This window comes from Myodes glareolus, chromosome 16 (assembly GCF_982192425.1).
Source record: "Myodes glareolus chromosome 16, mMyoGla1.1, whole genome shotgun sequence".
In the NCBI taxonomy this organism is placed as follows: domain Eukaryota; kingdom Metazoa; phylum Chordata; class Mammalia; order Rodentia; family Cricetidae; genus Myodes; species Myodes glareolus.
This window is the reverse complement of record NC_142041.1, coordinates 57,786,698-57,798,776: the sequence shown is the minus strand read 5'-3', so window position 1 is coordinate 57,798,776 and position 12,079 is coordinate 57,786,698. Positions and strand designations below refer to the sequence as shown.

At 39.5% G+C, this 12,079-nt stretch overlaps 1 protein-coding gene across 5 annotated transcripts in view; it reads right to left on the bottom strand.

The window, feature by feature from the left end:
* C16H8orf34 (chromosome 16 C8orf34 homolog) overlaps positions 1 to 12,079 on the bottom strand; it is a 384,304-nt gene that overhangs the window by 222,483 nt on the left and 149,742 nt on the right. For all 5 annotated transcript variants that reach the window (XM_087897228.1, XM_087897227.1, XM_048420471.3 and 2 more), the window contains one exon: positions 6,144 to 6,316. In XM_087897228.1, coding sequence (XP_087753354.1) covers positions 6,144 to 6,316 — 173 coding nt within the window. The remainder of the gene's footprint in view (positions 1 to 6,143; positions 6,317 to 12,079) is intronic.

Here is a 12,079-nt window from a genome sequence, read left to right as displayed (position 1 = left end):
TTGTGCCTCTGTGTAAAATGTCTGGGGATTATCCCGCCTTGTGTTCCGTAGTCTCTAGCTGTTCAGTAAGTTTTCGGCTGTCACTCCTAATTCCTTTCCAACCTACCCACTTTCCCCTTTCTTCTCGGAACTTGATAAGAATTTCAGTCCTTTCCTTGTTTACCCACAGGTCACTGAAGCTGTGTCATATATATGTGTGTGTGTGTGCTGAGTGCATATCTAGGAAACACATGCATGCAGAAGCCAGAAGCCGGCATTAGTTCCCCTGAAACTTGAGGCACAGGTGGTTGTGACCAGCCAGAACTGAGAACTGAGCCCAGGTCCCCAATAAGAGCAGCAAATGCTCTAAACCTCTGAGCAATATCTCCAGACTCCATATCATCTTTTTTCTTCAATCTGTTTTCTCTTAGTTGTTCAGAATGGGTCAATTTAATACATCTGCTACTGTAGTCTTTAATTCTATTGTCTATCATGTCAGCCCTACCACCAGGATTACACTATTTTTATTTCTGTGAATTTTTGTCAGTGCTATAATTCTCATGACACTTCTATAATTTGTTTCATATTATTATTATGTTTATTTATTAAAAGGAATCTGCAATTACTCTGAAAGCATTTTCATGATGACTCTTTCCTCTCATTTCCAGGTAATTCTACCACCTGTATTACCTCAGGCAGACATCGATTGGCTTTCCGTATTTGGGCTGTGTTTTTTATGATTTTGGGAATGAATGGTATTTTATAAAATTGTGCCCTGTATCATTTGGCTATTATGTTAGGACTCTGTGTGCCCTATGCAATTCTCATAATTTGTAAGGCACCCATTATAAATGGTTATTGTGTTACTGAATATATATATATTTCATATAATATATGAAAGGAAGAGAGGAAAAGAAGAAAAGGGAGCTGGTCTTAGTGATGGGCTGTGACAGATCTTGTTAAAGAGAAGAATGAGAAGCAGGGTGAATGAGAAGCAAACGGTGCGCTCTGGGTTTTAGTTTCAGTTGGGTACCAGAAAGAATGATATAAAAGGAGATGATGAGGGGTAGTGAAGTACCTGAGATGATATTAAGAGTCCAGAAAATGATGACAAGATCTAAGAAATTACAGAGGAAGGGAGTGGGTGAAAGGGTAAAATTCAAAAACTGTTAGACAGGACGTGAGAGGCTAGGCTTGGGGCAGAGCGGCCTACGCAGCCTGTTTTGTCAAGCCAGACAGAGCGCTAAGGAACGATGTGTTCCCAGGGAGACTGGCATAAGGGTCGGCTAAATTGTTGCTATGAGAAAATGTTGGCTAGATGTAAAGGGTATGAAGAATGTGGTTTATGGGATTCCTAAGTCATGTTTGGAAAACATATAAACTATATGATAAGAAAACGAGATTGTTTAAAAGAGAAGGCAATGGGCAAGGATTATCGGTTGAGATGACACCTCCTTTTCCTCCAGCATCACAGCCTACGAACAGAGGAGGTGGAAATAAGGCCATGATGCAGGCAGTCAGGAAGGGCAGACTGGTGGGTGGGATGAGAAGAAAGGATGGGTAGGTCTTCTAAGGGTGCTGGAAGTTCTGCACACATTCAACCTTTTCTGAAGAACACTGGGGATTCTGTACGCATTCACCCTCTTTCTGAAAACACTAGAGACTCTGCACATTCCTGAAATAGATAACAGGAAAGGGGGACATTTTGGGGTCAGAAAGAAACCCAATGAAAGGAAAACTCCCAAGAATCTACAAGAATGACCCTAGCAATAGCGGATATGTAACCTGAACTGTTATCTCCTATAGTCAGATTGATGACTGCCCTAATTGTTACCACAGAGTCTTCATCAACAGTTAATGGAAACAAAAGTAGAGACCCACAGCCAAATCTTGGGATGAGCTCTGGGAAACCTGCTGAAGAAAGGATGGAAGAATTATAGGAGCAAGAGGAGTCAAGGATATCACAACAAAATCCACAGAGACAACTTGCCTCATAGAAGCTCACAGAGAATAAACTGACAACCAGGGGCCCTGCATGGGCTTGACCTAGGCATTCTGCATGTATGTGACAGTTTGTCTTCTTGTTGGACTCCTAACAACGGGAGCAAGGACTGTCTCTAATAATTTGGCTGCCTCTTTTGGAACCTGTTTCTCATACTGCATTGCCTTTCCCAGCCTGAGTAAGTGAGGGGATGCTTAGTTTAAGGCAACTTGATATTCTATGCTTTATTGCTACCCATGGGAGACCTGTCTCCTTCTGAACAGAAACAGAGAAGTGGATGGGGGTGCAGATGGAGGTAGTGGGAAGCAAAGAGGGAAGGGAAAATGCGGTAGGGATCTAAAATAAATAGAATTTAAAAAACTCTAAATGTCAGTGGGTTTATATGCTTTCCTAATAACTAGCTAGGCAAGCTTTAGTTGTGAACAAACAGGAAAAATCTTCACTCATTTCCCATAACCCCCACCCACTTCTGTCCTTATTTGGTTGTTTTCATGTCTTGAGCTCTCTTAATTCTTAACTTAAGAATTCAGTAAAATAGAGTCAGGGGCATACCTTTCATCATATTCATACACCATTTTGAATGTAACAGTGAAAGATCCAGAGATGTCTTGAGACCATCCAAGGATCATCTAGGTCTGCAATCTGGTGTCTCAATGTTATTCTATTAATTTATCTGTCTGTCCTTACAATTGCCTTACCTGTAACCTGTTGTAGGAATTTAGCAGAAGCACTGTATCAGGGTAGATATTAGAACACACAGTTGGTTTTTAGAATTACTTTAACCTTGAAGTATCCTTGTGGAAAACAGTGATTGTTTTTTGTGATCTGTAGAATTATTTTGTTGAAGGGGCATTGCAACCATCCCATGTGACTTTGGTCACAAGACACTTCAGGCACACTTGAGGCTCTTGTGCTATTGTGTGTTGTACATGATACATAAGGAAGGACTAGAGACATGGAGGCATGTGAAGCTTTCCTTCAGTAAGACATGTAAACTAGATAAGGGACCTTGGTATGAGGAAGGACTTCCGAGATTTGGTTTGCCATTAGTTTAATTCTCCAGGCTAGTGGTGAATGTCTAGTTTATATCTGTTGTTTAGCATGAAAGGAAAAGCTGTCTATGTGCTGAGTATTACAATAATGGCCACTCAGATGCGACTTTTTTTTCTTTACTTTTCTATTGGACAGGCCAAGTTAGAGCAATGGACCAAAAATAACAGACTGTCGACAATTTTTCTTGTGAATAAGCTCTGTTTAGCTTGGGCCTCATGATAGCCCACACCTCCCACACTCATGTAACAGATATTTATTGAAAATAGCTATGTGTCAGCCTTGCTGAGAAAAGAGAAATTGATCAAATCAAGCTTGAAATCAAATTTTTTTGAGCAGTTTGGAATATCATTATTCTTAAAATCTCAATGTGTAAGAGTGTTAAATTATAGCATGGGTATTACTATTTAATGACAATGGCTAATTCTATAATTACATACTAGAACCTTTAAAACTTTCTATCCAGCATTTCTTATTTATAAAGTTTAAATTCAGGGATCTTGCTTTGAAATTGAAGACAGGAGAAATACAGTTTGTAACCTGAGCTATACCTTTTCTCACATGTGATTTCTACATACATGTAACGTTTCTGAAGTAATTGGGATTTAGCCAGGACTTTGTTACCTTTTTAATCCACAAGTGACATTTTACCTCTTATTTTAAATACAGAGTTCATTGAGACTGAGATGACTTTTTAGGACATAAGAGCAAATATTTAAGAAAATACCTCATGGACTGAACAAGAGATATAACTAAGATTGAGAACCTCAGGGGAATAAGAGCTCACTAAAGTGAGGGAGAAAACAGAGTTTTAGTAAAACTAATGCTTACACTAAACAGCTCTGGATAGGTTGATGAATCAATGAAAGCATGATGAAAGTTGACAATTCTCTGTTTTGCATTTCAGAATTAAAGCTCTACCAGTGAATAAGGATAAAGGTCTACTGAGTTTCACAGGCCAGGCATTAGGACGAAAACGACCCTCATCGACAGGTGAAATTGATCTGGCATTTCCCAGAAGAGAAATGAACTTTCAGAAATGACTCTCTCCTTTCAGGGTACGTCAACTATTTCAATAATTTAAGACTATTTCTCATGGAAATGGAATCAATTTTCTCTAAACTTGAAGCACATTAATGAGTATTCTGAACTTCTTTCCCTTAAGCCAAGTGGTAAGTGAGAGCCCAGCAACCTTGAAAGCTTTTACATTAAAGAAAGCACAAATTTCTCTCCTTGAGAAAAAAAAAGCTATTGGTTGACGGTAAGTTTAACATAGGAAATACAAAGTTCCCGTGGCTATGAGGTGCAAAGAAAAAGCCTACAGTGGAGACTAACTAATAGTAGTCACAGGGACTTATGGTCCTGCCACCTTTTCATTCATCAATATTTAAATGCATTTATCTGTCCTTCATAATTCTAGTCTCTCATAATTATTTGCACCCCAGTTTCCTTGGCTCGCCCATTTTCTGTTTTGATTTGTACCTCTTATGCTGGAATGACACCAGAATGGTAATGATGAACATGCTTTATCTAATAGACATGATCTCACATCTCCAAGGTGCCCTGTCTCAGCATGAGGATGTTTATGGCAGATGTCCTGCCACCCTTCTAGGTACCAGAGTCGGAGTCAAATCAGAGTTACACATAAGGGCACCTTGAATGAGATGCCCCTATAAGCTCAGATAGTTGAATGTCTGGCTCCCACTTGATGGACTGTTTGGGAAGGATTGGGAGGTTTGGCCTTAAGAGGGGGTGTGTTACAGGAATGGGCTTTGATGATTCCAAAGCCGACCATGCCCAGTTTGGCTCTCCCCTCACCTGCTGCCTGCTTCCTGCTGCCTGCAGACCACAATGTATGGTTTTAAGCTACTGCTCCAACACCAGATCTGCCTGCCACCATGATCGCTACCATGATGGTCATGGGCTAACACTCTGAAACTGTAAGCAAGCCACCAATTAAATCAGTGATTCTCAACCGGTAGGCCGCAACCATTAGAAAGACACATATTTCCGATGGTTTGAAGAACCCAACCATAAATTAATTTTCATTGCTACTTCATAACTAATTTTGCTCCTGAGTGATGTCTCTGTTCCAAAGGTCATCAGATACTGTGTTTTCTCATGGTCGTGACCCACAGGTTAAGCACTAGTGAATTAAATGCTTCTACCTAAAAGCTGCTGTAATAATGGTGGCCCTTCTCTGCAATAGAAAAGTAATAAAAAACATGTACTTTTAAGTTCCTAAAACATTATAGCTTATAAATTAAACCCAAAAAAGCATAATAATTATATTCTACCACAGTTACCATCTGTAAGCTTAAGTGAGTGTAAGAAAGACTTTTCTCGGTAGTCCACCTTAACTGTCCCTGCTAATTCTTACCCACTCCATAGTTCCCTTGTCCCTTCATGATTTCATCTTCCTAGCACCTTTGAGTCTCCCTCATCCACCTCCTATCCCACTGCCCAACGTTATTGCGGGTGTTTACTTACAGCTCAAAACCTTGAAGCTATTTCTTTACTTGGTGTTAGTAGCAAAGGAACAGAGCTCACTTAAGAAAGAAAGAAAAAGTCAAAACACAAACCCAGGTAGGATACTCAGAGGCAGAGTACTTGTTTAGCATTTGTATAATTCAGGGCTGCCCAAGTGAGGAGAGCATACTTCAAGAACATAATCTACATAACAGTATTGTTTTTAGAGTTTTTTCCTATAATTTTGTTTGTTTAGCTAACTTAGTGCATGTGTGTTTGTGTGTGGGTGCACTTAAATTCTCACACTCTTCTTCACATGTGTATGGATTTCAGAGGACAAGCCTTGGGAGTTTTTCCTCCTGTCGTGTGGTCCCTAGGAGGATTGAACTCAGATTGTCAGACTGGGCAAGCATCCTTCCTCTACACGGTTGCCTTAAGTTCTAAACAGAGTAAACCATTACTTTTAAAAAACGAGTCTAATTATGTACTTTAGGAAACATTATGGAATCAAAATCTAGTTCATTATTTTATCATATGCAGAGTCTAACAGTTTTATGAGAAGAACGAACTTGCGTAGTTAGGTTTAGTTGCCTTTCTCGTTTAATGACTACTCATACAGATTCACCAAGGAAGTACCCCTCACCTTCCTGCAGGGCTGGAGCTGCTCTCTTCACTTTCCCATGGGTCCTTCTTACTCCGGGGAACAGGGGGCTGCAACATCTCAGCCGCGAGGGGATCAGCGTCATTTTCCGCTCTACCAATCCACTCCCCAATCACGCGGGGTCTCAGAAGAGAAGAATTGAAAGCCACTGTTTCCTGAAGGTGCAAAAATAAAAAGTGCTGTTTTAGATTGCCTACTCTTCTCAACAGGTAATAGGAAAATAGCATCGTCCAGGTGTTGGGCTCACTGGAACCAAAATGTCCTTTCGTTTCTTGCCCTTCCTGTCCAATGCCTTCTTCTGTGATTTAGGTTAAATCCTGGAAATCACTGTGATTAAATATCTAGGAGTGAAGTCTTGGGATTTAGATCCCCAGGGCTGCCTGCATTCCCAGAAAGGAAGCGTGGGACCAGCATTCTTGGTGGAGGGAAGAGAGGCTGTTAGGTCCGCAGTGTGCAAGGGTGTTGCACCAAAGTTTTGAAAGGCGAGTAATCTCTCAGGAAGCAATGAGCTGCAGCCAGAAGACACACCTTCTGCAGTGTGGGATGGATGCATTTCGCCTGTTGTGGTGCATCTGGGACTTTCAGGTCAACAGTAGAAACAGGAAACAGGAAGCTGCCCATGCTGATCTCTTTTTATACACTTGAAATGAGGCAAGTCATTCAATTCACCAATTTGCTATTATGTAGCCAAGAAAATATTGGTGGAGAATATGAATATATGTAACAACTGGAAATACCTTAAGTGAAAAAGTGATTATAAAGAAATACCTATGTAATCAAATTTCATCTGAAGCTTCATGTAGACTTAGTCACCATTTGATTCATAATTCGCTCATCTGTTAATTCACTAGTTTTTACTAAATCTTAGTATGTAATAGGAGCTACCTGGGGAAAGCAATAGCAATAAGGAGCAGCTTATAGTAATGGCTTGATTTAAAAGGAGAGATTGTAGGTGATTTTACTATCTTGACTTGACATTTCCTTATCTTTTCAATATTCCATGATCAATATGTACTGTATAGCACATGAAATGTCCCGATTTGAGAAACACAGTCTTCTTAAATCTCTTTTTACTGAAAACTTTCACTATTAGGAGAATTTTGAACAAGTATTCAAAAATTCAGACCTGTTGTTTTGTGCCTTTGTAATTCACAAATAGTATGCAAATGTACTGCAGAATATAATAAATACAATGTCTAAATATACAGAAGTAATAAAAACACAATATTTAAAACAACATATAATAGTTTAGATACTAACTTAAAAATCAAGACCACATAAAATATGACTTAGAATATACTTAACTGACATTTCTCCGAGTTACAGAGAAAAGGCTGGGCATTGACTAAATATTAATAATTAATTTTATCTATATAGTGGGGTAGAATAGAAACAAATTTTCATTGTTATCAGCTCATAGGAGCATAAGAACTGGTAATAAAAGAAAGCTACAAGTGGCTTCAGGAACAGTAAATAAAAAGATGAAATAGGACTTAAGATTTGGCAAGATCAAAATGCCGAGAACAGCAGAGATTCAGAAGTAACCCTTTGGTTGCTTGCTGGGACGTTAAATGAAGTGCTAGACATCACTTCTATTGGAAAGTGGAGCACGCAGAGGGTATAAATGGCTTGATATTTGGGATGGTTAACTCCAGCTGGCACAGAAATTTAGTGAGAAATAGCTGGGCAATCGAGAGAGACACGCACAGGTCAGGGCAGTTGGAAAGCTACTGTTTTAGTGGATTAAAAATAGGACTCGATGACTTGTACTTTTCTGAATGCATCAAGCTCTTTGTTGGTGATATTGACAAAAAGATGGAAGAAACAAGTACTTCTATTTAATTGGAAATTGTTGAACTTAGTCTGTTCACGTGCAATAGATCAAACAGATTTTATTTGTATTTTGTTCAGATTGGATTAAGCCCAACAAACATATTTCTGTGTATATAGCTTTCTGAAAATGTTATTATGAATCAAACTATTTTTAAAAGTACACAATCACATAACATCAAATAAAAGTTAAATATATTTAAACAAACACACAGAGACAGAGAGCCGGGATGGGGGGGAGGTGGATGTGTGACTGTGTAGTCCTGGCTCTCGGGGAAGCTTATACTGTAGACAAGGTTGGCCTGCACTCACAGGGGATTGCCTGCCTCTGCTTCACACATGCTGGAATTATAGGCATGAGCCACCACATCCGATTAAAATTCATATTAATAACACAAACTCTCTTGAAACCTTCTTTTAGGTTCACAGCTATATTTCACTTGCAAAAAAACACCAAAGAATACTCTTTGTAAATATGGATTCTTTAGAAATGTAAAACCACACGTTCATCTGCTCTTCAGTGACTGAAGTCTCCCAACAGCGCCTAAATTCAACAGCAAAGGAGTCCTTGTCAAAAGCCCCCTAAGGTCAGAGGTGGACTAGGTTTTGTCCATTAGCAGTAGTGGACCCACCAGAAAGTAGCTGTTCTACCCCATACCTACTCCTCCAGGAGCATGCTCCCTAAAGTCTAACCCACAATTACTTCAACTGCTCTTCCAAGTTGGGCTCTTCCAGGCTTATGTCTTTAAATGTTCTCCAAAGTCTGTGTAACAGAGAGTTTGTCCCTAGACTGTGGGACTTCATTTAAGAAAGGGGGCCTATTAGAAGGACATTGAGAGTATGCTCTTGAAGTAGATATCATAACCTTGGTCTCCTCTCTCACTTCTGGCCCTAGACACCTTGAAGGACACAGTCACTTCTCTATGCACTCTTCACCCCAAAGCTCTGTCCTGCCATGGGTCCAAGTAGTGTGGTCAAGTGATCACCAACTGATATTTCCTGACCCTACAGCCTAAATAAGCAATTGACATCTAAAGATTTTAAGAAATGTGAAATCTCTACAGAGTTCTGGGTTATGACTAGAAAAACAGGAAGTGGAAGGCGCCCAGCGAGAGTATAAAATAGAAGACAGAACTTTGTATTTGGTCTGTTATATAATCCTCTCGGAGTAATAATCTTCAAAGTAAGAATTATTGTAGCCGGGTGGTGGTGGTGCACACCTTTAATTCCAGCACTTGGGAGGCAGAGGCAGGTGGATCTCTGTGAGTTCTAGGCCAGCCTGGTCTATAAGAGGTAGTTTCAGGACAGGCTCCAAAGCTACAGAGAAACCCTGTCTCAAAAAACCAAAAAGGAGAAAAAGAAGTAGGAATTATTGGAGCTTCAAAGTGAATATAAAAAAAGATTAATTCTGTCCCTGTAAATGTTATAACAAAAACAAGAAAGCCCCCCCCAAACTTCCTCTAAAACTGGTATTTAGATAAAGTGGTTTTGTGTGTGTGTATGTGAATTAGAGATTCTTTTGTTGATATAAAGAGAAGTAGTGCCGTGAGAAGTAGCAAAGGAGGCATTAACAGCTTTTGTTGTTCTCCTTTGATATAAAATGGTACGGGGATGAATCACTAGGCTGTGGGAAGTGGAGTTCAATGGTAGAGCTTTGGATAACCAAGATAAGGGGAGTGGTAGGAAAGTGGGAACACTAATTCTGGGCACTGTAAGAGCTCAGGGTTTAGCCCAGTCTGTGTGTTGAAGGCTGACATCGAGGGTTCTTGCCACACAGCTTTGGGGCTGCTGAACCCTGGGCAATCACCAGGACGGAATGAGAGTATGTGAGAAACCTATACACGAAAACCCACTAAATGTTTGACTTGATCACAATCTAAAACACCCATGCATGATGAGCTAATTCAGATATAACCTGAGTTAGAGCATATTGTCACCACAAAACTGATAAAATTTTCCCCACTAGCTTTTGTTCTCCCTGCTACACCTTGGTTCAATCCTTAGTGTAATTTTGTATATACACACAAACACACACTTTTTTTTCTCTAAAACTTGGCCACAGTCGCTGAAGGAAAAAAAACTTAGAGCATGCCGTGTTTTACTAGTCACCCTGATAAGTCATCACATGAATAATATAAAGGAAATCACTCTTATTGTCTGTTTCAGAACACGTTTACTAAGATGCTATGGCTGTCAAACTTTTTCACTACATTTTAGCTCCTCTGTTTGCAAGTAGTTTTTATAACATCAATTATAAATGGAATACAAGCACCCATAATGGCTCCAGGTCATGTACAGTAAGAGGCTTCACTCTGGGGAGTTATTTGAAAACAAACATGTCCCTCTTTCTGGTTTCCTTTTGTTCACATTTATAGGTTACAAGCAGCCATGCCTTCCTGAATAAAATTACACAAAGCAGCTGGAGAAGGAAAGGAAAAGAAGAAGTTTGAAGCTCAACAGTATAATGGGTAAGAGTGGGGATCAATTCCCAGAACACAGATTCTATCCCTTACACAACTAGCTTACAAACATTTTTGCAAAGACTCGAACTATGTGGTCATGTCCACCTAGCCTTTGCACATGTGTACAATATCCAGTCATCTCAACAGTAACTTCCCCTTCTCAGTTGTTTCCAGTCCATTCCCCTCTGATCATTTTTGCTTGTTTACAGCATTTACTGCCTCCTTATTTCTACTTATTCATATCTATGTATCCGTCTATCCACCCATCCATCCATCCATCCATCCGTCTGCCCATCTGTTCGTTCCTCCCTCCGTCTGTCTGTCTATCTATCTATTGTGACCCTGTCTCACTGTAAGCTCTGGCTGGCCTGGAACTTGCTATGCATATCAGGCTGGTCTCAAACTCCTAGAACTGCTTCTGTCTCTGCCTCTGGAGTGTTTGACTTAAAAGCATGACCACTATAATAATGCCTTTTTAAAGGGATTTTATTCTACAAATTTTTACTTACTTTTTGGAAGAACTTTGGTGTTTTTTTTTTTTTGGAATGTCTTTTGTTATAGTTTCTGTTTGCTCAACAAATGTCCTGACTGTAGCTAGATGAATACCTATTACAGCAGTGGAACACATTTCTGTATTATATTTATCCACATAGAGTGGGTTTTCTGAAAACATTCCATTTTCTAATGATCCAAAAATACTAGACACAATGGCATAAGATGCTTTTAAATGCAAAGTTCAGAGAAAGGAGCTCTGCGAAAGGACGGGAATGTTTTCCAAAGAAAAGTCCCTGTCCATGAAGTAAACTGGGAGCTGATAGAGCATCTACCAGAGACCCTTCAAAAGCTGCTATGAAACCGGCAACCTTAGACTTTAAGGGTCGTTAGTGTGGGAGACCAGTTTGAATAACCCCAGTCTTTAGTCTCCCTATATCCAAAATTCTTATCATGTGACTTTTGAGAATCTCAAAATATAAAATATTTTTGGGTAAAATATATCTTCTTCCACCTATGATTTGTTTAGACTAATGGTGAGGACAGAAAAGATTATATCAGATACAAGTGAGCCTTGCCCTCCAGAGACCTTCCCTGTCACATTTGTTCTCCTGCATGTCTGCTATCTCCATGAGAAAGACTTCCCAATGATAGCCTCTCCAGGTTCTTAGGAGATATGTAACCAGCTCTGACTCACCTCAGGCAAACCCACCCTATAGAACTTGACAGGCACATGAGCCACCCTCCAGACACATGAAAGAGTTCAATAATAATCCTTGGAGCAATTCCATTTAGAAGCCAGAACAACTCCGCTTAATCCCAAAGAAGCAAGGGAGATAAATATGTTATTAATCCACCAAGTTATGGTAAAATTGTTACCTACTGTCAACTGAGAGGTAGCATTATTAAATAAAAGATTACCTTAATTGATATTGGACTATATAGTAGCAGGTGGAGACTTTGAAATGGTAAGAAAATTATAAGAAGCTGAGAAAATGGACACCAGTGTTACATGGTGTTCAAATGTTTGGTGAAACTATGACCTTACAAGACAGAAATTATATCTAATAGACTTCCAAAATTGAGAATGGAAATCTTTAGAGAAAATATGGTAATCACCATCAGTTTATGGTA